Source organism: Perca flavescens, chromosome 13, assembly GCF_004354835.1.
Source record: "Perca flavescens isolate YP-PL-M2 chromosome 13, PFLA_1.0, whole genome shotgun sequence".
Lineage (NCBI taxonomy): Eukaryota > Metazoa > Chordata > Actinopteri > Perciformes > Percidae > Perca > Perca flavescens.
Window position 1 is genome coordinate 14,276,816 of NC_041343.1, and position 25,033 is coordinate 14,301,848.

A 25,033-nucleotide genomic window follows, 5' to 3' on the forward strand; every position below is an offset into this window, starting at 1 on the left:
ATAATCCATGAAACTCTTAAATTCAGATGTGTTATCCAATAACTTCCTGTGGCATTTTGGCAGTTAGAAAAGGCAAATTAAAACTTGGACTGATTATAATAACAGTTAACAACCCATTTAAATACAATTGCACTACTGCCTACAGTCTCACAATTTCTGTAAATGCCCTTATCATTTCAAACATGTACCATATTTGAGAAAACCAATAACACTTTTTACATTAACTATATTTGATGGCCATTCTCTTGTATTGGATTACTGCAAATGCCAATTACATATAATTAGTTGCGCTCCAACCCTGATAATGAAGTGATATCATGTTTTTCATTCACAGTACATCAACACAGGAGAATAGATGGCGATGATGACACACATACAAGTATAAACCTACATGAATTCATGCCACATATGCAAGAGCACAAAGCTCATCTAAGAGAAAATTTAGCATTTTTCCCCTCTCTGCTACTGCTAGTGAGCAGAGCTTCCCATGGTAACTGTAATTCATATTGTACCTGCATATATAAATCCCCTGACATACATTAGATCATTGCCACAGGGCACATTTTAAACATTCTTATCTTTGTACTACGAAAGCTTCCTTTAAGACTGTTTGAATGGAGGGTGGGTTTGTAAAAAGGGATTCAGTGTATCTGTAGTGGATTCAAGTACAGTAAGGCTCAGTACACCTCTCTCTGTCAGGTAGCACATAAAGCGCATTCTTCACGGCCTATCCAATATCACTTCCACACCCCTCACTTCACCTAATGAGACCTGTCAGCTGTCCATCTGTCCTGCTCGCATCCCTGCGGTCTGCCACAGAAAATGTGCTAAAGCTTTTTATCTACAAACTGCCCCCATGCCTTCACATCAGTAGATAGAGATAACGGAAATAGATATTAGAAGACTAAAACAGAAATAATGGTAATGTAAGCTAACATATAGTAAAAATCAGAAGCAAAGAAAAGCTAATTTTACGAAATCATTCCAGTAATATTATTTTGTGTCGGTTTTTCATCTGCGTTTGCGGGTCAAAAAGCAGCATTCATTTGGCCACGTTTGATCAGGAATAACAAACGTGCAAAATCCACAGCAGCACCACAACACACACACACACACACACACACACACACACACACACACACACACACACACACACACACACACACACACACACACACACACACACACACACACACACACACACACACACACACACACACACACACACACACACACACACACACACACACACACACACACACACACTAGAAAACTAATCTCTGCTTTGTACAGAAAAAGTCAAATCAAGCAGAAAAGAACACTCAAAAATAATCAATACAGGCAAAAATTAGAGACAAAATAAAAAATAAAACCACTTATTAAATATATATATATAATTTTTCCAATGAAACTTGTGATCACTTACTGCACACTGCTAAAATTGAATGAGCTTTATTTTTTTTCTCAAAACACCTCAACAACTGTCATTCCTAAAAAAACAAAATAATACATACAAGGGCAAGCCCAACATTCTCCACTAGTTTAACCAAATTTGTTTCTCTCCACAACATGAATCAAGATCATCTACTGGCAAATTAATTAGTTTGTTTTCTCAAACCAGCGATAGCAAAAGATAAATAATAACAGCAATAATATCGGTCAGGTTAATAACATCAATACCAAGAACAGAAAGAGAGACTGATGTGATCCTTCCCAAAGAGAGAGCGCTTTAAAGTGGGGTGATAAAAGTAATGTGCACAACAGTGGAAAGCCACCATCCATTGCTTTATTAGTGGTACGGCATCAAAACGGCTCAGCTAGTCAAGACTTACTGAAGAGAAAATATTCATGCTGAGGGACGGCCGTTTTGGTGGCTTGGAACTGAACTGGGTCTGAATCCCTGCTAATGCCAACCATACCTGTTAGTGATGAATAAGCTCAGCCAGTTGGCTGAAATTGGATGAGGGCTTTCATTGTTGGATGCAACCAAATGTGAAATATGAATTGGGTGAAAAGCAAATGACAGAAAACTGGTGAGGGAGAGAATCAGATAAAAAAGAAAAAAGTTCTGTTAGCCACATACAGTAGCTGTCCACAAATGCCTTGGGGCCTGCACTGAGAGCAGTGTGTTTGTGTGACCTGTTTGTACTTTGCTTTCAGCCTGCTTCAGGTTGTTGAAATTTTGACAAATAGTAGTTTTCTTCAATTTTACAATTGTTCTATTTTTTCTTGCCAAAGAAGCTAAACCTCTTCTCACGATCCTTCTCTTTCCCATCTTTGTTGCGCATTGTTACACCTCCAGCATCACCTGAGCTGGGGGAGATGGGAGGCATCGTCATGGCACGGCTGAGGGCCCTTGGACCTACGGGCGAGTCCCCTGATCCTGTTGGAATGGAGCTGATGATGGAACGGATCCAGGAGCTCATCTCCGCCTTTAAACAAAAGTCAAAAACATTTATTATACTTAACCATCATCAAAAAGAGTCACAGCACACAAACACAATTTGTATTTAATTATTCATTACAGTAGAGTAATTCTGTTCTATACATCTCACCTCATCCTTTGCTTGGAACAGATACTCTTTTCCATCCCCTAGCCTGCAAACAGTGTGTTGAAGAGGTAAACCATCAGTCAGATATAAACTATAAAGTCCATACATCTCCTTATTTCGCAATCCTATTGGCATTTTGTCACAACCTTTCATTTTATTTATAATATCGAAAAGGGTGAAAACTATATCAAGAATCCGTGTTCTGAAGTTTTTAGTTGCAAAAATCTATTCTCACCTGAGCTTGAATACAAATTTCCTCTTCTTATAGTCGTTCGCAACCTCACAAACAGCCTCTCCGAGGCTGATGGGTACCTCTCCGTGGTATGGAATGCCGTTGCTAGCGCTCTTGCCGTCTTTATAGAAACCGAGACTTCCTTTTCTTAGGACACAATATACGTTCTGCCAGGACCTACGGGGAGCAAAGAAATGGGATTAGGACATTTGGTACAATATGCCTTTGACTTTCTTAGAAAGGTAGAGACACTGCAAAACACATTTTTTAAAAGATATAACAGATTAAACAAAATCAGATGAAATTAAGTACATGAGTTCGAAATTACAGACTTCTACAGTTTATCTGACAGGCAGGCAGTTAAAAACACAGATTACAGATTAAGACACCATCAATTTAGTTTTCCGAAATGAACTTTCTCAATATTGTTTAACTGAAATCAAGTCTTCATTGTCTAGCCTCTCTGAAGTCTATTTTAATGCCCTTGACCAACTCCCCCAATAACAACACTCACCTGCTAGCTGACTTTTTGTTGTGGGACTCCATCTCCTGTTTTCGACAGAGCATCCCCTCCATGGTATCTGGCTCAGACTCCGCTCCACCCCTGCTCGGTAATGTGGCAGAAGGATCCAGGCGAGAGGATGCCAGCCCGCTGTCTCTACCTGGTCCGTTCACAGACTCAGTCTCTGAGCCCTGTGGTTCAAACCAGAACATGAATGGTTGTGAGGAGGTAGAAAAACACATGACTGGATGGAAGCAGCGAGCAGCAAAGCAGCCATACATGAAAAGCCATGATGATGCTTGCTTTTACGGCACTGTATGATTACCTGAGATAACAGCATAGCGCGGTTCCACATAATCACAGTACACTGATATTATTAAAGGACAATTACAGTCACTTGTGTGGGTAAGACATACAATTAAAATAACCACGCATGCATGCATGCTACCCTGAACATGGATAGTTCAAATGTGTAAAAAAAACAAAAAAACATTAAAAGTGTACTGAAGGAACCGGATATATTTTTGAAACAGAGGCAGATACAAATTTGCAATGCAAATATTACTGTTCTTAAGATAATCTTTGCCTCTTCAGTCAAGTCCCAGTAATGTATTGATCAACTTCAAATTAATAAATAATAACTCTTAACTGCAACACACAAACACAGACAAAAATATACATGAACATAAATCTTAATTACAGCGCAACTCTCTAAAGCTTAAAATCCTCCACATCTCTCTCATAAAGTACTCTGGATTTTATTTACCATATGAATCTTAAATCCAAAATCCACAGACAATAGGATGCCTTTTCATGTACTCAACTGTGACAGTAGTAGAAAATATTATCAGCTAAGGAGACATTTCTGTTCATCGTTGTAGATGTAGATGTTTAAATGAATATCAATCATCACAAGGAGTCCACACATATAGGAATAGACTAACAAGCTACATATAAATCGGCTTTGAACGGCTACAAATATCACCACATTTACAACTCTGGATTTCACATGTACAGTCACTCCTGTCCTGGTCAATATGAGCACATTTACAACAGCAGACTGATCCATGAGACAATTTGTTCATGAATCAGCATCATGCCTTTAAAACAACAATGGGACTCTCATTAATGAAATATGAATAAATAAAGCAATGGTTTGCATCTGTGACAGAGAGCGATGGCTTCTCAACAGAAGGAAAAAAGGCACTGCAGTTGACCAGGAGCTGAGCGGAGGCTGTGACGGGGGCGAGGGGAAGCTACACAGCTGACCACGGCTTGGTACTCACACGCTCCGGCTGCTTTGGCTTACACACACGTTTAGGCTCTGATTTCTTTCCCACTGACAACGATAGCGACAATAACTGCTGATAAAAACGCAATAAGACATTGTTAAGAAGTCTGTCTGTGGCAGAAACTTCAAAGTTAAAAACTGGGATGCACTTCGAGACTTTTTTTTTCAGAGACATCACCGTTATGATTGGCTTAAATAACATTTGTCAACAACTTTGTGGATTAACTGTAAAAACAATAACAGGTTCAATCAATACAGAAATGGCTCTTCAGTCACAGTCTTCTCTGTAGGGTCAGCTGCAAACCAAAACATTAGTTTACTTCTGCTTTCCACAAGGTGCTTATATTCATCTGCCAGTTAGGATCTTTCAGTAGGATCGTGTAACATGCATTAGTAGTTTACTGTATCCTACCAAGATCCCATCCTCCTCCTCACAGGCGCCCTGTGAAATTGAATCAGGGTTCCTGAGGTGGTGGGTGAGTTCCTTTCTCTGCAAACCCTGAGTGGCACTGATTCTTTTCAGAAAAAGTGCTTCCCACGTATTTGGCATCAACAATACCCATCAGCTAAACTTTGCTGCTGTATCCATATTATAAAAATATTGCTACATATATATTGTTTCTAGGTATTTTGCTTACATTAACATTTCATAAATTAGGCTTAATGGCCACTCTGGTAAAAAAAATAAAGAGGTTTCTTTCAATTGAATAATAGCAATTATTGCCATATGACAAGGGAATATGTATCTAAACAACACTGTTGCTAGTAGAACAGACAGAGACACACATTTACATGCAGTTACACCATGTGTTATATGTATGAGATACACACAAGTTTCTTTTACAACTCGTATATTTTCATGAAATTCTTGATTTGCAACAAAATCTTGCCATGTTTCTGTCATGTAATATTATTAGATGTGGACATCTCATGGCAACATTAAAAGACATTTCTCATAAACGTTTTAACACAGATTGAGTGATTATGATTCTTACAAATCCATGTCATAATGTAGTAGATGAGGTGTGGAACATAGAAAAAAAAAAAAAAAAAAAGACATTACAGGGCATCACATGTCAGAGGCCTAAGGTAAAAAATCCTGTAGCACTCAAAACATTTGGATCTACGAAACACTCACCTGTGATGTGTCGTTGTCGCTGTGAACTCCATTCACTGACACCGACTGATTGAGTGTGGTCTGGTCCAGACTGGTTCTGCGTTTGAGAGCGAGGGAAAGCATGTTAATAAAAAACTGTTCTGTCTGTAGATTCTAAACACCAACACCGTTCTGCTCTACCAGAACTCTCTGCAGTACTCTCGTTTGGTTTACCTGGCTGCAGAATCATGTGCATGACTTTCTGCTTCAGATTGTGCTACTTCTGCTGGGGGTGGTGTAGGGGGTCGCCGTGCTCTCTCTTCTTCCTCTCTCCTCCTTTGCAGCTCATGCTCCTCAAGCTGAAAAATAGAAAGTCAGTAGTGCTATCTAAACTAAAAATGTAATGAGTGAGGGAGAATCAATACCTACATTCATAGATGAGTGGTGGACATCCTGTATCTACCAGGCCACTCAGAACAAATCCAAACCATTCTCAAATACATGTACAATCTTTGCTATATGAATCTTTGGGATATATTTAGTTATCTCTCTACTTACTGTAGTGAGTTTCTCCAGCAGCACAAAGCGGTCTTCCCAGGCTGCAGCAAGTTTCTCAAAGGCCTCATGGCGCTTAATTAGGCTCTCTACCTCATCCACATTTGAGCCCAGCTCTGCTGCTCGCACCAGAGGTTCTTGCCCTGCCAACCAAGACTCTGCCACATAGGCATCGCGTCCGAACTGCAACACCTCCAGCACTGAGATGCAGAGATAAGGGGAGCAGAAAACAGAGAGAAAAAAAGAGAGTCAACTAATTATGAGAACTTAAAAAATGCAGTATAAACAGCATTAGTATTAGAACAGATACTCTTTTCCAACCCCTAGCCTGCAAACAGTGTTGAAGAGGTAAACCATCAGTCAGATATAAACTATAAAGTCCAATACATCTCCTTATTTCGCAATCCTATTGGCATTTCATCACAATCTTTCATTTTATTTATAATATCTAAAAGGGTGAAAACTGTATCAAGAATCGGTGTTCTGAGGTTTTTAGTTGCAAAAATCTATTCTCACTTGAGCTTGAATAAAAATGTCCTCTTCTTATAGTCGTTCGCAACCTCAAACATTTTAGTATTAGTAATGAGTCAGATACACATTTTGGCCCTTTCAGACCAAAAGCTCAATGGCTTAATGGCAAAAAACACAGGTTTCATCGCCGGTAGGTGCAGGCAGCACTGCCCAGGCAAAGAGGGCCACAAAATAAAAAATAAATGCAGACAAACCAAAAAAGGTTAGTCCTGGCTCTACTTTTGTCATAGTGCAATCAACACCATTCAAATAGGTGTAAGCTCACATGGCTTATAGAATAGCATGTAGTGTATACCTTGTAGCATTGTGCTGTTTACCTCACAAGTCTTGACAGGAAAAAATGATGGATGCCATGTCAACGTTCAAACTGAACATACATACCTGTTTGTATCTTGTCTGCTACTACACCAAAGTATCCCTCACATTTCTTTTGCCATGGAACTATTACATGTGCTTATACAGAGTCTAAAACATGTTCAGCATGCATACCAATTTGTAAATGGTCCATCTTGTCTTGCCACTTTTTGTTGATTTTCTCTCTCTTTTCCTGGAGTTGAGCCAGTTTCTCCCGGATCTGTGAATCAAAGAACATTCAGTAACGGGAGGACACATGAAAAGACTGACATTAAGTAATAACCCACAATGGGCCATCAGGTGTGTTCTTTTTACTTTCTTGTAAATATGCATTAATATAACTGTAGACAAAAGTGAAAGTGATCCACTACATAATACCTCATCAGCTGCATAGTGATTATTGTTGATAAGAGTATTTCCCATCTCAATACAGGCAGTAAAGCTGTCTGCTCTGGTCTCAATCTCTGACTTGATGTCCTGATGATTGGCAATGACCAGCCCTGCAGAAGACACATCCCTGGGACAATATAAAGAAGAATGAAGTGAGATTTAAATATATAACTTGTTACACTGTTTATACCAGCATTACAGTACAGCATAAAGTCATTAGAAAGTTAAGCATAAACATTCACCTGGGGCTGTCATGTGCATCTATCTGCAGGTTGACACCATCCATCCAGAGCATGAGGTCCCGCACCATGTTGAAGAAGCGGAACTTCTCCACAGTGTCCAGCAGGAGGAGCCTGCGGGCCTGACCGGCCTCAATCAAGCCCTCCCAGGCAGAAGTCACAGCATGTTCACTCCTGTTAATGTCATCAGCTTTCTCCCCAGCATAAGCCTTCTGCAGCCGTGCTGCGTCATCTTGCACCTGGTTCACCTATAAAAAAGGTCAAAGAGGGGTCAGTTTCCTATTCACATGGCTCGCTTGGAATTATTATTATTATTATTATTAACAACAGATAGCTGACCTGTCCACTAAGGGCCTGGATGTCATTTTCAAAAGTGTTGTGCTGTCTGTGTAGATGCTGAACAGTGTTAAGATCACGGCCAAGGTCAGAAGGCAGCCCCTCCCTCTTCTCCTTAACACGTCCAAGCACCTCCATGGCATCCTGATGGAAGCGGTGCAACTCATATGAAGCTGCTAACATTTGTGTGCGTGTGTCGATCAGCTCCAGCAGATCAGCCCAAGCCTCGTTTAACCCGTCCTTCCACTCAGCCACACTGGCGTTCTCAGGATGACCTGACTCAATCAGGTCATCTGCCAGCCCATTAACACCATCTACACGCTCTTGGCCAATGGTGCTGGTGTCACGAGCAAACTCCCGGAACTTGTCTCTCAGCATCTAGAAGAAGAAAAATCAGGGCAAAAGCGGGAAACATAATTAATTCAGCTAAATTTCCCTGAGCTTCAGTGTCTCCAATGTATGTGAGGGTGAAAAAATACTCACTGTGACATGTTCATAGTCCTGTCCTAGTTCATGGGAGCCAGCAACCACCTCTCTCTCAGCAATCCACTGTTCCAGGTCATCCACCTCCCGCTTCAGCTGGGTCAGCCGCAGTCTCTCCTGAAGCCGCCCACGACGCTCCTCAGCGAGGTCTTTCAACCCTGCATACAGTTTGTCAACTTGAGCTTGCCGTAAGGTGATTCTCTCGCTGTGTAAAAGACAAAGGGAGCAAGACAGATCAGTGGTTGTGGGTGTACAACTTTCTTCATAAGAAGGCTGGTCACAGTTGACACTTCAACATTCATATCTATTTGTGCTCTCTCACCTCTCTGGGTGTTCACTGGTGACCATGAGACGGCTGCTGTTGGCGAGTTGGTGAATGGTTTGGGCGTAGTCTTCAAGTGCCTGTTCCAGGGTCTGGTGCTTCTTGACCATCACTAGTGCACTTTGCTCATCCTGGGAGACAAATGAGAAATGGTCACATTTTCTCAAGACAGAAGATGGTAAAATGGGGGCACTACTACTATTATGATTTATTTTGTCTCGTCTAACCTTGGCTTTTTCCTCTGACATCATGTGTAATTCTTGTTCTCCCATCCACGCCTCTGCCTCCGCTGCATCAGTATAGAACTGCTGGGCGCGATTGGCCTCTATTAGGCGGGCATGGCGCTTGTCTGTCTCAGCTATCAGCTGGTCCCAGAGGTCCTGCAGCTCAACAAGGCGCTCCTCTAGGACGGACTGTCTCTCACCATCTACCTGGCTCTGAGTCTTGCCTCGTCTATGGATGTCATCAATGCGTGGCTGGTGGCCCTGGATCTCCTTCTGCAATGTCTGATTTAGAAACAGAGAAGGTGGGTTGGCATTTTCTTCACCTCACGGTTGCATTATGTGTATACTCAGTGAAGGTGTTCAACAGTGTAGAGATGCCAATGAGTCCAAGTCACCTTTATCTTCCTTTTAATTACCATGCATCGCAACATTTTATAAAAGTAATTGTTTTTAAAAATGTAAAAACAAATGTATGGTTGTACCTGGTTCTTCTTGATTAGCAGCTGTACGGTGGGCAGGTCTTTTCCATGGTCTGTGGAGTCCGCCAGGGGCATCCGCTCTTTCACCCATAGCTGAGAGAAAATCAGACAAATTAATAAAAGATGAGCATCGGGCACAACCGGATGCAATAGAAACACTTACTCCAAACTTCTATATCTAATTTCTGCTATCAGTCAGATAATCCGACTCACAATTTCATCCTCCAGATCTCTGTTGAATTGATGTGCTTCTTTAGAGGCGAGTAGTCGCTGTCTCCTCAGTTCGAGAGGATCCTGAAGGTTGGAGAAGTTATCAGTGACTCGCCTTTGCTGACCATCTACCTCAGCGAGTCCAGCGTCCTCCTGGGACAGGGCCAGAGCCTGAGACTGGAGGGACTGCACCTCCTTCTCTCGGACCTCCATCTGGTGCTCAAGCATCTATACAGGACAGTACAACGATGTTAGACAAGAAGATATGACATTTGGCCATCTCTACTTAACAGATTTGGCCAGTTTCACAACTTGAACTCAGCAAGTTCAAGATTTATATAAATACATTCTGTTGCTTTTTCAGCACATTTAAAATCAGACATGTTTTGTATAAAATTAACAGTATTTCTTAACAGCAACAATGGCATAGATTGTGCTTTGCTTGCACAGTGTGGAATACCTGGTGCTTTTTGAGCAGGATGTTGACACTAGTTAAATCTTTGCCATAATCGTCGCTATACAGCTGACCCTCAAGGTTTTTCAGCCAGACATCGAGAGCAGAGCAGCTCTGTGTAAAGAGCTCTGCCCGGTTAGCATCAAACAAGCACTGGGCCTTGGTGCGGGTGGTGCCCTCCAGCTCCTCCCACTGACGCTGTAGGTCCTCCAGGGTTTGCTGAACAACAGGTTTCAGCTCCGGCTTCTCGGCCACCAGTGCCTGACCCTCCTGTTGGAGACAGGAAACAAGGACAAGTTTGAATTTAGTTTAAATTTGCTTTGGTAATGTCAGTCCTAACAGATTGCCCCCAGAAAAAATATATACATAAAATGCTATCTAGCCTTACTGATCAGCCATTAACAATCCCATCGACAGGTGAATGGATGTTCAAGTACTGTTGAATAACATTACATTTGAAAAATGGCCACACCTTATCAATTTTGTCTAGCCAGTCTTTGTTGGAGGCCAGCTCTGCCATGAAGGCCTGATGTTTCTGCCACTTGCTGTGAAGATTTCTGGCCTCATCATAAGACATGTCCTGTGCTGTCAGCATCTTTTCATTGATCCACAATGTGAGCTACAGAAAAGAGAATAGCGTTATGGAAGAAGCATTATTTCTAATATATTCTAATATATAAAGAAATACAAGTGATTAACACACATTCTATAGTTTGTTTCTTATGATTAAAGAAGCCATTTCTATTCACAATACTAGGTAACTTTCACAAATGGATCCTTTAAGAATCTTTACTTATTTATTCATTACATTATTAAAACATTTTTTTTTACCTCCTGCCCATCTTGGAGGAAGTGCTGTAGTTCCCGGTTATCCTTAAGCTTTGTCAGCAATTCATTTGCTGCCTCCTTATTCTTAACATGCCTGGAGAAAATTAAGGAGAAAGCTAAATTAACTTGTATTTTTCAAACATCAAATATAAAAATAACATGCTTGCTCTAACCTTTCCTGGATGGAATCAACTTTTTCCTGGATCTTATCAGAGTTTGCATTACAGTCATTAATGAGGCGCCGTCCAGCCTCAACCACACCATTAATCTTCTCCTCACTGGCCTCTGTGGTGGTGAGAAAATCCTCATGCTTTTTAATGGCCTCCTCTGCTCCCTGAAGACTGGTGGGCATCTCTGTGTGGGACAGCACATACTCCTACACAGAGAGGAAAGGAATGGGATTTGTCTTGATTTTTTCAGCCTGTTGTTTACTGTAATTGATATATTGAGAGTAAAACATTTAAAACAATTACAAACTGGGGACAGACTGAATAATTCAAACTAGAATGAGCTACAAATATAATTTGGCTGCAGCTGTCTTCAAATCCATACTTTAGGTTGTTCCAGTCCTTACATGTTAATGAACTTTAATTTCCCCCGATTTCATTTTTTGTGCCACAAAATTACGTTAGCAGGTCTCTGGATTTTATGACATCAAAATAGACATACTGTAGTATAGCGGCCTACACCATACAAATCTAGGCCTATGACCCACTTACAGTACAGCTTACTTTTCTCATCCCAGTTGCTCTGATTTGAGAGCGCGTGAAAACACATAACTGGGCGCCAATGTAAACAAACCACAAACACCCACACAACCATAGTAAAGATTTAGATTTCTATCCAATTCCTAGTTACTTTAACCAATGCCCTGATTAAAGACTATGCAATATTTCTAGTTTTTCAGGTACACACAAGTATTTGGCTTTGATTTTGCCACTGACTGCTGGACTGTGCCAATAAGGCTGTATGTTGATGAATGTTTTTTTGTTTCAATGAGGCCATAGCTGTCTGGCAGTGTATTTTCCTAACCTGGCTGTTGAGGAAAGCCTCTGCCTGCTTTGCATCTCTCAAGAAAGTCTGGTAGTCAAAGGCTTGGGCCAAAAGACTGTGGCGGTTCTCCCACATGCGACGCAACTCATGCCAGCCAGTGTCAAGTGCCTGGAGCCTTTGGGCCAAGAACATGTGCTGGGCATCGGTCTGACCTTGGGTCACCTCCTCACCAACCGCCCGCATCTTCTCGTAGTCCTCCTTATAGTTATCCACCTCATTCTTGATACTCTCATGTTGGGCTAGCAAACTCTCAGCCTCTGGCAGAGAGGTGGGAATGTCCTCCGAGGCCACGGCTGTCTGGGTGCGGGACAGCCAGGACTGGAAGTCATCCAGATCCCTAAGGAAGCCCTGCAGCTTGCTGGCTTCGCCCAATGACTCCTCACGCCGCTTCATGGTGGCGTTCAACTCCTCCCACACCTCTTGAATCCCTGCCAGGTGTCCTTGGATCTCTCCAGCCTGATCTGGATGTTCCGTGGCCAGCTTTTCAGCCTCGTTTCTCAGGTCATCCAGTTTGCCCTGAAAGGATATGAAAAATTATTTTAATGCAAATATGATGACAAGATACCTCAACATAAAGCCCAAAATAACCCTGCTATTAATTCCCCTGGTTTTTACATTGTCTATTACACAGTCTGTTTCGGTTCCCATCCCTTAGCAATAAGTCTCTGCATGTGACCTCTCCATACCTGAATGGCCTCCAGGTCCCTCTCCATGCCAGTGAGTTTGCGTTGCAGAGCCATCACTCCAGCCAGGTCATTGCCCAGGCTCTGGGTGGATTCAATCACTTTGGTCTTTTCCTTCATCCAAGTTTGGATCTCATTACACTCCAAGTGGTAGTTCTGGATGTTAAGGGCCGACTCTAGAGCTACTTTCTTTTGGCCAGCCAGTTGTTCAAACTCCTTCCATCTAGGGACCACAACAAATGTAATATTTATGGTAAAAATGTTGAGTACAAATATTTTTTTGTGTAAAGTTTCATAGGGCTCATATGTTAGCTCTGACCTGTTGTGCAGTTGGTCTCGTGTCTGGTGGATTTGGGCTTTGCTACAGTTGTCGGAGCTCAGCAGCTGCTCGGCGACCTGGTTCACATCGTTGACACGAATGCCTAGGTTGTTCATCTCAGGTTCCAGTGTCTCGAATCTGCAGCCATAAATAATAGACCAACATCAGTTCACTCATTCTGAAAGGTCTCATGTAATTTAGACTGGATATTTCCATAGATAATTGAAGTATTTGTGAGAGAAGGCATTGACATTTTGTATACTTTTAAGAACAAGATTAGAGCTACAAAATAATGCATTGATGATTGTTGAATTTTCTTACAATTTTATTTCTCTGGGGTATTTCATCAACACTACCTCATGTGTTTGATTTTACAAATAAAATTATTTCAATGGATTCTTATTTATTATTCTTAGAAGTATTTAGCCACCATCATGTTTAAAATAACTCAAATCTTCTGTTTTAACATTCTCCCCTTCTCTAAAACGCCCAGACTAACCTCTGCTGCACCACCTCTAAGTCCTCTAGTTTGGTAGGGATCTCCATGCCATGTAACCACTGCTCCTTTTCCTCCACCCAGAGCTGGCAGGCACCAGCTTCACTGAACATGCGGTAGAGGGCCAGGGCACCTTCCAGAGCCTGGCGCCGAGCTGCTGACAGAGACTCCAGTTCTTCAAAGCGCTGCTCAATAGCAGGTAGGCGACCATCCACCTACAGTCAGCCATAAACAATAATTTAGTACTACAAATAGCACGTCATGACTGAAGAAGTATTAAAAACAAAGCACACATACCTCAGGGAAATGTATATAGGCCTGTGGCAGTGCTTGGACCTGCTCATGCAGTGAGTCGATGCCGGGGCGGTGACTCTGGATCTCCTCTTCTATCTCCCTCTGCTTGCGAGCGAGTGTTTGGGTGGAGAACTCATCGTGGCCCACCTCCTGACTGGACACCTGTCTAAGTGTCTCCATGATCCATGCCTCCATGTCATTGGCATCCGTTTGAAACTGGTGCAGGGCCACCGCTTCCTTAAGGCTCTGCTCTCTGAGCTTAGTTGTCTGGGGAGCATGGAGAACAAGAAAATGACAAATACAAAAAAAAACTATTTGGAAAAGTATTATACTGTACAAATACAAAATAGAAATAATCACAATCTGCACCCACCTCCTCCAGATGTGTCCACTGTGCACGGATGTCTTCAATCCTCTCGGTGACCTCTGGGGCTCCAAAGTGACCCTCCTGAACCAAAGCTTCTCCAGCAGCAATGCTGTTACTCAGGGGGCCATAACGGGCTGCCATCTCATCCCTGAAGGCCTCATGTTTACTGAGAAGGTGAAGGGCAGAAGTGAGGTCACGTCCACAGTCTCCACTGGCCAGGATCTGCTCCTGCTCCCTGATCCAGGCTGCCTCCTCTCCCACATCCCACAGAAACTGCCACAGGCGGTGCGAGTCCTCGAGGCGCAATCTGCGTTTCCCAGCAAGCTGACCAAGCTCCTCATAGGCTTGACCAAGCAGGTCAACCTTCTCACTTACTAGTCCCGGCTCACATGGTTTGTAGGCTGGCAATTAGAAAAGGCAAGAATACATGGCACTTAAGATATTGTGCACAAATAGGTGAGACTAAAGCTGCATGGTCTGTACAGAGAATATGTAAGACTTACCCTGTTCATAGGAAGTGAAGCGCTGTGCGGCTCCCTGCACTGCCTTGATCCTCTCTGCCTGAGCTGAAATGTCAGCCTCTACCAAAGTGTGTTTCTGTAGTAGGTCTAACACATCATGCAAATGTTTGCCACTGTCCTGGGACTGCAGACGGCCCTGAAACAGAACACAGTCCAGTAGAATATTTGGTTAATTTATCTTCAACAAAAAAAAATTATGTTTGCAACAACACCCCAAAAAGGTAGGAATCTAGGTTGTGTATTGTGTCCACCAAAAGGATGTGTGAAGAGTGGGCAACATTTGAACATAACAGACATTTACAGTATACATGTTGAATCATAACCATGTTATGAGCTATGCCTTGCACTCAGTGATATTTTCAATGACCAAAAACAAATAATTGCTGGCAACAGAATGTTAAACGGTAGCTTCAGACTATTAATCTAAACAAACAGGGAGCCAGAGCCTTACTCAAACCATAGCCGAGAAAAATCCTCTAATCTGAGCCATTAGAGCAGAAAACCATTAAACAGGACATTGTGCTACAAACACAATTAAAAAACAGATACAGTAATAAACTGTATATAAGCATTCTAATTACATGGTAATAGTTGGTTAAATCACCAAGACAACATCATGATCCCAGTAACCACTAAAAATACCAGAAGAAATGGATTATTGTCCTAATCAACTCCAACCCAAGACAAACAAACGCAGACATACATGTTTCTATCCCAGCTGTCCCCCAGCAAGTTAAACACCGGTTTATACTCTTTCTCAACTGAGAAATGACCAGAAGACCTTAAATGCTAACTTTGAAAGGGGTCAAAAGAAAGCCAACAGAATGTAGGAATGCAAAGCACTAGTTCAAAACAAGCTATAACAATGTGAGCACTGTTAACAGAATGCATTGTGTTGAGTGGGTCAGTACCTTCATCTCTGCCATCCAGTCCATGATGTAGCGCATCTCCTCAAAGAGTCTCTGTAGGTCACGATGGGCATTCAGCCGCTCTCTGCGTGCAGCTAGAAGCTCTTTCAGGTATTCCCAGAGTCGAAGCACATTATCCCTTCGCGCAATTACACGCCGCACATCATGGTACCTCTCTGCTTCCAGCTCTTTGGCAACAGCCTCCACAGCAGCCACACGCTCCCAATATGCCCCAATGTCTGTCTCAATTGCTTCGTGTTTACGGGTGGCAGCTTCCACGGCTCCCAAGTCAGTTCCAAAGTTGTCCTAATAACAGAGGAAAGTGAGCTTATCACAGTAAAACTATTCAATGTAGAAATAAGAATACATGTAGCCACACATTTGTCTGATTAAATCAAACTTTATTTTACTACCTGAGACACCAGCCTCTGGTTCTCACTTAGCCACGTCTCCCGCATAGCTGCTTTGCGGTCAAAACGGGCAGCGAGCATCTCCAGCTTCTCCTGGCGAATCAACTCATTTCTCAGTGCCAGCTCTCGTTCATGCTCTGCCTTTTCCAGTCGCTCCCATGCCTGCCACATGAAATACAGGAAGTTTATAACATCCTGCAACTAGAATACCAACACCGCATACATGATAAAGCCAATTTTGTGAAACTCCATTAACTTAGTCAACATGAATAATTTCTTTGTAGGCATGCAATAAGTTGCTTACTTAACAAATTGATTACATCACGTTTCTAGATGGAAAACCATTTTGAGCCCTTTCTAGAGCAACCCAAACCTTATTGATGTCTGAGATGAGTTTGCCCTCTCTTGGCATGTAGACTTTCTGATTATTTGCCCTCATCTTGCTCTGGATAGTAAAGAGAAGAACTTCCAAGTTTCCTTTCTCTGTAAATCTGTGGAGACAGTCACCACCTCTGTTTAACATACTGTACAGCTTTACACTTGAATCATAATGAATAACAAGCATTGTGCCATTCACTGGGTTATATTAAACCAGCATTTTGTTGCTCACTTGGGGGGTTTCTCCACAGTCCGGTAGGAGTTGAAAGCCTGGAGCTGGTTCTGCACAGCATTCAGTGAGTTAGCTAGCTGCCGGTCATTGAGCGTCCCTATGGTCTGCTCAATCCACTGCAGCAGCTCTGAGGCGAGAGTCTCATACTTCTCAATCAGCTCATCAGCCTCAATAGCATAGTCCAGTACCTGCAACCAAGAGAGATCTGTGAATCAAGGCACTTGTAATCAAAAGGTTTTACTTTTTGCACATAAATGTATAAATACACACAGCTAACCTTGCCAATTCGTTTGCCCTCCACTGCCAAAGCTTTCATCTTGGAGAAGTAATGGTAGTAGGTGGCCACATAGGTAATGATGGACTTTTCATCAGGCTGATCAACATTAACATCTGAAAAAAAGGCCACATGATGATTTGCAAGTGAACTCTTCATCATGCACAAACAAAACGGTTAGGTTTGGCTCCCAAAACAGCCTGAATGAGGAGTTTAATAGGTGCCAAACAGTTACTATCTTTGTACATGCTTTTTGTGATGTCAGTGTAGCGGACATGTGATGTGGTGTTGTCTAAGCTGTAACTAATTCCATTAATCCTCCATAGTCTAACAGCCATCAATCTGTTTCAGACAACAGGCACCAGTTGAGTGTCAGGCCTTCAGCGTGACTTGTGACAGGAATGCTTCATGTTTTTGTGGAGGCTTTACCCACTCACCTTCTGGGTCCAGCAGCTTTGTAAGCCCCAGTTCCTTCTCAGCCACATTGAAAGCATTCTGGAGATTGTAGTGAGCATTGGACCTCTTCAGGTTGTCAAACTCAATCACGTCAGGTCTGCAATGGCCAGGGAACAAATATGGATTTAATACGTACAGATTGCAGAATAGAGTGCATGCCAATGGCAATATCATTCAGGCTGACATATAAATTCTCCTTGAGGTATAGAGAAAAAAAAATGCAGTACACTCCAATCAATAGCATAGTCCAGAACATTTGTTTACACACCAGGATGCATTAAACAATCAAGGATTTAGGTATAGTCATCTGCACACAAAAAGGCTTTTCATCTGTGGATTAGGCAAACTGCTCCTGTCAATTATTGTTTATTCTTGCCTGAACCATGTTTTCATTATGAGCTTACTTAGGCATTAGAGGGGTGTAAAAACAGTTTGGGGGCCTATATATATATCGTAACTTTAATGACCAATATACATGAATTGGCATTCCAAAAATATGGGAAATGAGGACAAAAATGGCTATGTTCTCATTGAGGTTCATTGACAATGTCCAGAGGTTAGAGTTGTACAGTGGTCATGAAACCTTTTACTCCAGCTTGTTCTTAATTTATAAAAGACCTAAAATGTTCAACGTTGCAGGTACTTTAACAATGGAAAGGGAACAAATTATTTGCATACGATAACTGCCTGCTTTGGTGTCTCTTCTTTAGTTTGAAAATGGGCCTGATCATGTAAATGTCAGCGTCATGGTTTACGTGAATAGCCCAAGCAATGTTTGCATTCATGTATCAAGTATCACCTTAGGCATTCACTGAAATGAACAGCAGGGTGTGCAAGTGAGTTATCAACCATAGCTCTTTATAGAAAATAAGTGGGTCATTATTTCAGTGATCTAGGTCATCTTACTCCCTATTTTATTTTCATCCTTTTAGCCATACTTGACTGTTTAAAGGATGGGAGGAGTATGAGGAGACCTAAATAGAAAAGGGGATAAAAACACCCCTGAGAAGTGTGATGGCACTGTGACAGGCGCTCCTCATTAAGCAAAGGAATATAAAAGAGAGGGTAAAGATACTGGACACATTTTTTATTTGCATGATGACTATCTGAAATCCACACTTTGAAGAAAAGTATGCCTAACAGGGACCAGTTTTATTGTAGTACAGGAAGAAGTCAATGACCTGTGTTTGTGCACGATGGCACTGAACGCGAGACCATCTCTCCAGCTGGTAGTGAAGTTGTGGATGTTGACATTGGGGTATCTGCAGAGTCCAGATCAGAAGCCATTAATAATTAACTCAACACAGCATGATTCATCAGTAACCACGTCTGTAAAACCACGAATAGCACAAATACTCAAATATATCTTCAACATTAAGAGAATTTATCCTGTGTGATTAAGCTTACCCAGCAGTTTTCATTTGGCACCAAAGCAGTAGGGCATCTTTGGCTGATTTCTTCTCCTTGTTGTCCGCCGTCTCCACACTGATGTCCTGGATCTGTCAGCAGCATTCATTTAGTTATGACTGTGCCCACATAACTTCACAAAATGCCTAGATTATTAGACCTTGCAATATCATTAGCCTGATCTAGTATCTGTTCGAACATTGTACCAAATTTCGAGAAAGGTTCAAATTTTACAAGTAATGACATTAAGTTCATGATAAAGAAATACCTCGTAAATCTCATCGCAGCAGCATTATCATTTTTGTGAGTTTACTTGAGGACTGGCTAAGCTACATGCCGAGACCTGATGTCCCACAGCCAAACTCGCTCTTTGAAAGGGGTTAAGCAATGTGACAAATGCACTAAGAAGGGAATGGGCAAAGTTTCACAAACTACTCTATACGTTACCTGGAAGCGAAGGATGATGGTCCAGATGAGACCCAGGGTAAGACGGTGATTCCCATCCACAATGTCATGTGAGCCCATGTTTTCTAGATGGACCTTTTGCTCCTTGAGAAACTGCAGGGCTTTATCAACATTTTCCAGGCAGTGGATACGCATGCGGCCCTTAGTGGGCTTTGGCTGTGGGGAGCAGAAGAAAAAAAACAGAAGACCTCAGTTGAAATTATTGAATAAAAGTGATCACAACATACGGTACAGGACGGTAAGATTTCAAAAAGAGAGAAGTAAATCACACTAAAAGAAAGAAGAAACAGAGCGCATGATTTCTCTTTCCTCCTGACTTATGGTGCAGGGTAAGGGTCATTCTGAGGGCTGGGTCAGGGCTAGGACAGAAAGCGGTGGTTTCTTCTGTGTGATACTGACCAGCTGTTCTCCTGAGAGCACTTCCAGAAGGCGGATGAGCATGCGGCCATCGCGTAGGTCGGTGTACAAGTCACCAATGCGGCAGGTCACTCGGCCTAAGTGAGAGTTTACCCATTTGGTGAAGGTCTTCTTCTGTACTGCTTCACGCTCATCTGCAAAGGAAACAACAGGGAGAGAGGGGGCTGTAGTTGGAATACACCAAGATTACAATAAACTCCGCTGACTGAGATGCCACTGGCATTAATATCTTTACTGTCAGAGAAATAAATATTTACAAGGACTCAATTTTGCTCTGAACAAACACCAACAACTTTGATCACTCCCTAGAGCAGACAGGTGACAGTAAATCATAAGGACGTAAACCCTTGTCTTGAGCAGTTCATTTCACAGATAAGCTATGCCATTAAGTCTCTAGGATCACTGTATTGACAGCTTAGTGAGAGGTTTTCACTCCACAGACCAAAGTTTACTGATGGCTCTGCTCACGTGTGCATTGCTAATTACTCGAATGATGTGAGTTTAGAGTGAGTAAGGTGACAATGCAAAATTGCACATAAAGGCAATGACATTTGCGGTTTCTTTTATCTGGGCAGGACTTAAAAAAGAATCACAATAAATTAAGCTGTAAGAGCAGCTCAGACATATGGACCAGGGGAGTAAGAAGCTAATCCTGCTCTGCCACCTTACAAGGTGACCTCATTTCTAGGACACAAGGTTTCTGCCTTTAGAAAACACTATTCTAGCATTGTACTGCGCCCAATTCAAGCCCACACAAAAGAAACCTGAAGCAGACAGAAAATAGATCAGAGGATCAGCGCTGTAATAATGAGTAAAAAGAAAACAAAGCCTACTTTCAGCAGCATGAAATTAAATATAATGGTGGTGAAGATGGATGGCTCTGTTAAAACAATGCAAAATGGCAAAGCCTTCATATTTTCATATTCATCATTTAACAAACCAAACCATAAATAGTAAAGCTCAAAGTGTTTGTCACACATAGCTCCATAGGATAAAATCATCTTTGATGGTGAAATACACACCACACCTTCTTTCCACAATACACTTAATATAACAGGAACCCAAAAGCTACGTCTTATGTGCTTCATATGTTGCATAAAAAGAACAAAGGTAGAAATGTAATTTATGTGACAGACAGTAGCCTTAAGGAGGTTAGGTACTGGGTCAATATTTTAAGTAAGCCAAGACAGCATGGTTTGATGGAAAGAATCTAATCAAAGAATGCACCAAATGCCCATTGTATTGTAGGTCAGGCTTGCAACTGCAAACTACATTCAAATGCAACACTATTCAAAGCTGAGACTTCTGAACCCAAAAGGTCCAACTATGTAGGCAGTTCATGTTACAGTGGGAGATTGTGAAAGTAAGCAAGTTGAATATAGTCAAATCAAAAGAGATACATGAGACTGAATAAGAATTAATTAGTTTTATTAAGGTGTGATTGAAAAGTGATTTAAATTGATTGAAGTATGACAAAAAGTGAGCAATTAGTGGCTCATGAAGTATTATTGAGTTATCACGGTCTTGTTTGATACATTAATTCTAAGCCACTCCAAAAAGAGTGAGCAATGAGGTGACCAAAAACAGCATGTTGCGCAAATAACCACTCTACCAACTGCCAGCTAAAAAAAGAACAGATTTTGAAATTTCACGCAAGCTTTCTAGGATGGAGTAATACCACAGAACGTAACGCTTGAACTGTTGCGAGCTGAAGGTGCTTCCCTGGTATTTATACTCTACTAGAGAGGCCCTCTTTTGAAATAAGTAATACAGATTAGAGCTGGGCGATTTGTTTCCCTAAAAAAAATCTGTGATTTTTTTTTATTTATAAAAAACTTGATTTACGATTTGATTCCCCCCCTTCCATTTAAAACAAAATAACTGCGAACTGTAAATATATTTTAAAAATATATATTTATTGTATTTAATTAAAGTGCATCAACATAAACAAAATTGCAAAGGCAAACCCTTTCTCTAAGTGAAAAGTCACTGTGCAGTGTGCAACAAAGAGTGTTAAACATCCAAATTATTTATACTGTATTTGGATTAAAAAAAAAAAAATCTAAAAAAATTGATTTTTAAAAAATATGAATCGATTTGACCTACCAACTCGATTTTTAAATCAAAAGATTTTTTTCCCAGCCCTAATACAGATAGCGTCTCGTAAAGGTGTGCTTTAACAGCAAATTGAAAGCAATCTGCGATTAATTTTCTGAAACAAAAGTTAAAAGACAGCTAATGTTTTTAACATGATTAAAATATTCAATTCCCTATAGCTATGACCTCTGTATTTGACCTCACTGTAATTCAGGTATAAAAAGGTAACCTGTGGAGTGTTCTTTGTCCCCAGTGATAAAGTGCCAAAGCACTGTGCCCTTCCTTGCTTCAGTTGCTGTTCTCCTGACAGCAGCGTCTGCCAAAGAGCACTGACCAGCAATAGAAGAAATGGTAGTGGAATATTAGTCAGTGGCAGCAGAATGATACATTGAAGTGGTAGGAGAAGAAAGCATCAGTTTAAGGTTTGGCTGTCCATGCTTTGCACCAGAGCGGAGGGCAGCAGAACGACCCATGGAAGTGGTAGGAGAGCAAAGCAAAAGCATGTGAAATGTGAAAAAAGTGAAAATGTGTGCCATTATTTTTCCTCAACTAGTAAGTAACACATACCTGCTGCTTGTAGTATGAATACCCATGACTGTCTATTTGGGAGTTTTCTTGTAGAGTACAGTAGCAAGATACAATCTAAATTTTAAAATAATACCTTGTTCTTGTGTCTCTCTCACACAAGACTGCAGAAGCATGAGAATGGTTACTTTAACTGAGAACTGTTACTTTACATAGAGTAAAGTAACATTTACTGATTATGTCTCACCAGATTTTACGAAAAAGCCCTCAACAATGCATTGTCTTGTCTTTTAAAATCTCCAGATTCAGCACAAATATATATAATAAGTTTTTGTTATAGAAATATAACATTTAAAGACAATGTTGGTATGTTAATTCAAAGCAGGTAACTATAGTCATGGCCCACAGGCATATTTGGAGGGCTGGAGCTGTGGCCAAAACAGGTTTTTTTTTCTCTGCTATCGCAGCTATCAGCCCTCTTGTCTCCTGGACGTGTGCTTTCCTTGGTTTACCTAAACTCAAAGATATCAAACAAACAAGAGAGTGCTATGGCATCACACTCAAACAGCGAGTATCGGTCAAACAACCCTGCTTTAGTTTAGCCCTGGTTGGTCCTCTACACACTGTAAAAGGATGTGCTGGTTGGAGTTTTTGGGTCTTACCAACTTTATCATATTCTCATTTTAACTTTCAAACCCAAGACTCTCACTAAACCTGCTTTGTTTCTCTTCGTATCTATCCCATGCACCACACTAACAGATTATTCCATTATTAAAAAAGGACCATGAAGCAATTTGAAGATGTTCAATGAGCCAGCAGAGGTGGATTACTATGGCAGGTGAGGTACAGTGTAGGAGCCTACATTCCTCCCGAGGCTTGGTCATGTTGTAACAGCACCCAGCACTGAGGAGGAGGCAGTGGGCAGGGTTCCTAAAGAAGAAATGCTGCAACCCTACTGGTGCTGAGCTGCTAATAACAAGGCTACTGAACAAGAACACAAGACAGACAAACACAGACATCAGCGCCTGGCATGTTTGCTCATTATAGCAAGCAAAAACAAACTTGTCATCAGTTGTGCCTACGGTGGATAAGGGCAAAACTGGTGCAGCTGTTTTCTCCAACAATGACATTTGTGGATGGTATTGCATGGGAGGATAGGTCAACTGTAAGGATCCGTGTACATCCACATCTAAATGGTTTATTATTTTTTACTAACCTGTAAGAATGCTCAGCAACCGAAAGCTTAATTATTTTAAACAGAGTACCCTGATGGCTGAAGGTGAAAAAAGAAACCAAGACTAGGCCTCCTGTATGTTGTCAGAAGTTTTACGTCATGCAAAATACCTGCAGAGCCTGCCAACATTGTTACACAATTCCACAATAAAAAGGACAAGAGAGACTAGTGGGAAAATATGAGCAAGCCAAGTAAGAATTTAAAGAATTAAATCCGTTCCGAAAGAGACACAGCCTTGCACTCGGTTGCAGTACAAGTTGCATGTTGCTCTCATTTGTAGTCGTAATGCAGCAAATTATATTTACAGTAGGTAAAGAAAGAACTACAACACCACGAAATAAATAAATAAAAACATTATAAAGCTCTACGGGAGCATTTAAATGAGAACATTTAGACCGGTTTAATAAATGTAAAGATCTAGAACAAAATGTTCGAGCGAATTTAAGACTTTTTAAAGGCTTAAAATTTAGATTTGGAAATTCTAGATTTTTTAAGACCCTGCGGAAACCATGTAAAAAGCATCCTGGGACTAGAAATAAATATATTCTTATTTGAATTTCACAGAAATGCGCATTCAAAACCGTTTTAAAACTCCTCTGACTATCCTGGAGCTCTCTACCTGTCTTTCTTGAGCCTGTTTTTGTGTAATATTGAAAAACAAGCGATTAGAATTTTCTATGGCATGTTTTCACCATTGTTTACTAATGGCAGATCAGAACTAGTGTTTAGAGGCATCATTGAATGTTTCAAACGCATATTTGGGCATGTCCAGTCACTTTGAACATGTTTGTTCCTGGTAGTAAGCTTTAAGTAAATGTCAAGGCGGGGGAGAGAGGGGGCCAGTGTCCTCTTTACTGTTAAAGGTACTGGGGTTTAGCTTGCTGCTGCTTTCCTATTTAACCCCCAAACAAACTTTGGCAGTTGATAACGTTGATTCTCTTCAGGTAATCTGATGAAATATGCCGCCAGACATAATCCTGTCTGTGTGGCTCATAGAGGCTAAGATTATATTTGGTGATAAAATGGAGACTGACAACACGAACAATAAATCGCTGGGCCAACACATCTATTAAAAGGAAAAACTGCAAATGCAATGCAGCCACTTTCCTGGAACTGTTTGGAAAATAGCTTACCATAGTAAGCACTTCAAACAATAACAAATTCATACAGCAGATTTTGTCCGGTTTTCATTTACCTAAGCATTCACTGTCAAACAGGCTAGACTACTGTAAGATTATTTCCTGACTCCCAAACATATAGGAAGCTTTCGGAAGAGCTTAAGAAAATGCAATAGTGCTGGACTCAGCACGGACTAATAATCCTTAAGTGCTGCCAACAATTTCACCTTGTTTATGTCCTGCCCAGGTCATGTTTTCCTCCCTAGTCATTCCTGGTTTCTAGCTGGGTTGAAATGCCCTT

The 25,033-nt window shown here is 41.3% G+C and overlaps 1 protein-coding gene across 4 annotated transcripts in view; it reads right to left on the bottom strand.

Annotated features, from left to right (window-relative positions):
* Nucleotides 1-1,436: 1,436 nt before the first annotated feature.
* sptbn2 (spectrin, beta, non-erythrocytic 2) overlaps nt 1,437-25,033 on the bottom strand; it is a 51,085-nt gene continuing 27,488 nt past the window's right edge. For all 4 annotated transcript variants that reach the window (XM_028594795.1, XM_028594794.1, XM_028594796.1 and 1 more), the window contains 37 exons: nt 19,741-19,892; nt 19,324-19,497; nt 18,877-18,968; nt 18,651-18,731; nt 17,451-17,566; nt 17,017-17,129; nt 16,740-16,927; nt 16,503-16,620; nt 16,133-16,291; nt 15,723-16,025; nt 14,794-14,947; nt 14,297-14,691; nt 13,927-14,190; nt 13,633-13,844; nt 13,134-13,271; nt 12,818-13,037; nt 12,111-12,647; nt 11,252-11,454; nt 11,082-11,172; nt 10,723-10,869; nt 10,257-10,520; nt 9,800-10,024; nt 9,590-9,679; nt 9,111-9,389; nt 8,884-9,014; nt 8,562-8,766; nt 8,082-8,456; nt 7,746-7,990; nt 7,492-7,630; nt 7,249-7,333; nt 6,232-6,428; nt 5,908-6,032; nt 5,716-5,791; nt 3,299-3,477; nt 2,788-2,961; nt 2,556-2,598; nt 1,437-2,432 (listed from right to left, as the gene is read on the bottom strand). In XM_028594795.1, the coding sequence (XP_028450596.1) occupies nt 2,220-2,432; nt 2,556-2,598; nt 2,788-2,961; nt 3,299-3,477; nt 5,716-5,791; nt 5,908-6,032; nt 6,232-6,428; nt 7,249-7,333; nt 7,492-7,630; nt 7,746-7,990; nt 8,082-8,456; nt 8,562-8,766; nt 8,884-9,014; nt 9,111-9,389; nt 9,590-9,679; nt 9,800-10,024; nt 10,257-10,520; nt 10,723-10,869; nt 11,082-11,172; nt 11,252-11,454; nt 12,111-12,647; nt 12,818-13,037; nt 13,134-13,271; nt 13,633-13,844; nt 13,927-14,190; nt 14,297-14,691; nt 14,794-14,947; nt 15,723-16,025; nt 16,133-16,291; nt 16,503-16,620; nt 16,740-16,927; nt 17,017-17,129; nt 17,451-17,566; nt 18,651-18,731; nt 18,877-18,968; nt 19,324-19,497; nt 19,741-19,892 (6,902 nt within the window). In that variant the 3' untranslated portion in view covers nt 1,437-2,219. The remainder of the gene's footprint in view (nt 2,433-2,555; nt 2,599-2,787; nt 2,962-3,298; nt 3,478-5,715; nt 5,792-5,907; nt 6,033-6,231; nt 6,429-7,248; nt 7,334-7,491; nt 7,631-7,745; nt 7,991-8,081; nt 8,457-8,561; nt 8,767-8,883; nt 9,015-9,110; nt 9,390-9,589; nt 9,680-9,799; nt 10,025-10,256; nt 10,521-10,722; nt 10,870-11,081; nt 11,173-11,251; nt 11,455-12,110; nt 12,648-12,817; nt 13,038-13,133; nt 13,272-13,632; nt 13,845-13,926; nt 14,191-14,296; nt 14,692-14,793; nt 14,948-15,722; nt 16,026-16,132; nt 16,292-16,502; nt 16,621-16,739; nt 16,928-17,016; nt 17,130-17,450; nt 17,567-18,650; nt 18,732-18,876; nt 18,969-19,323; nt 19,498-19,740; nt 19,893-25,033) is intronic.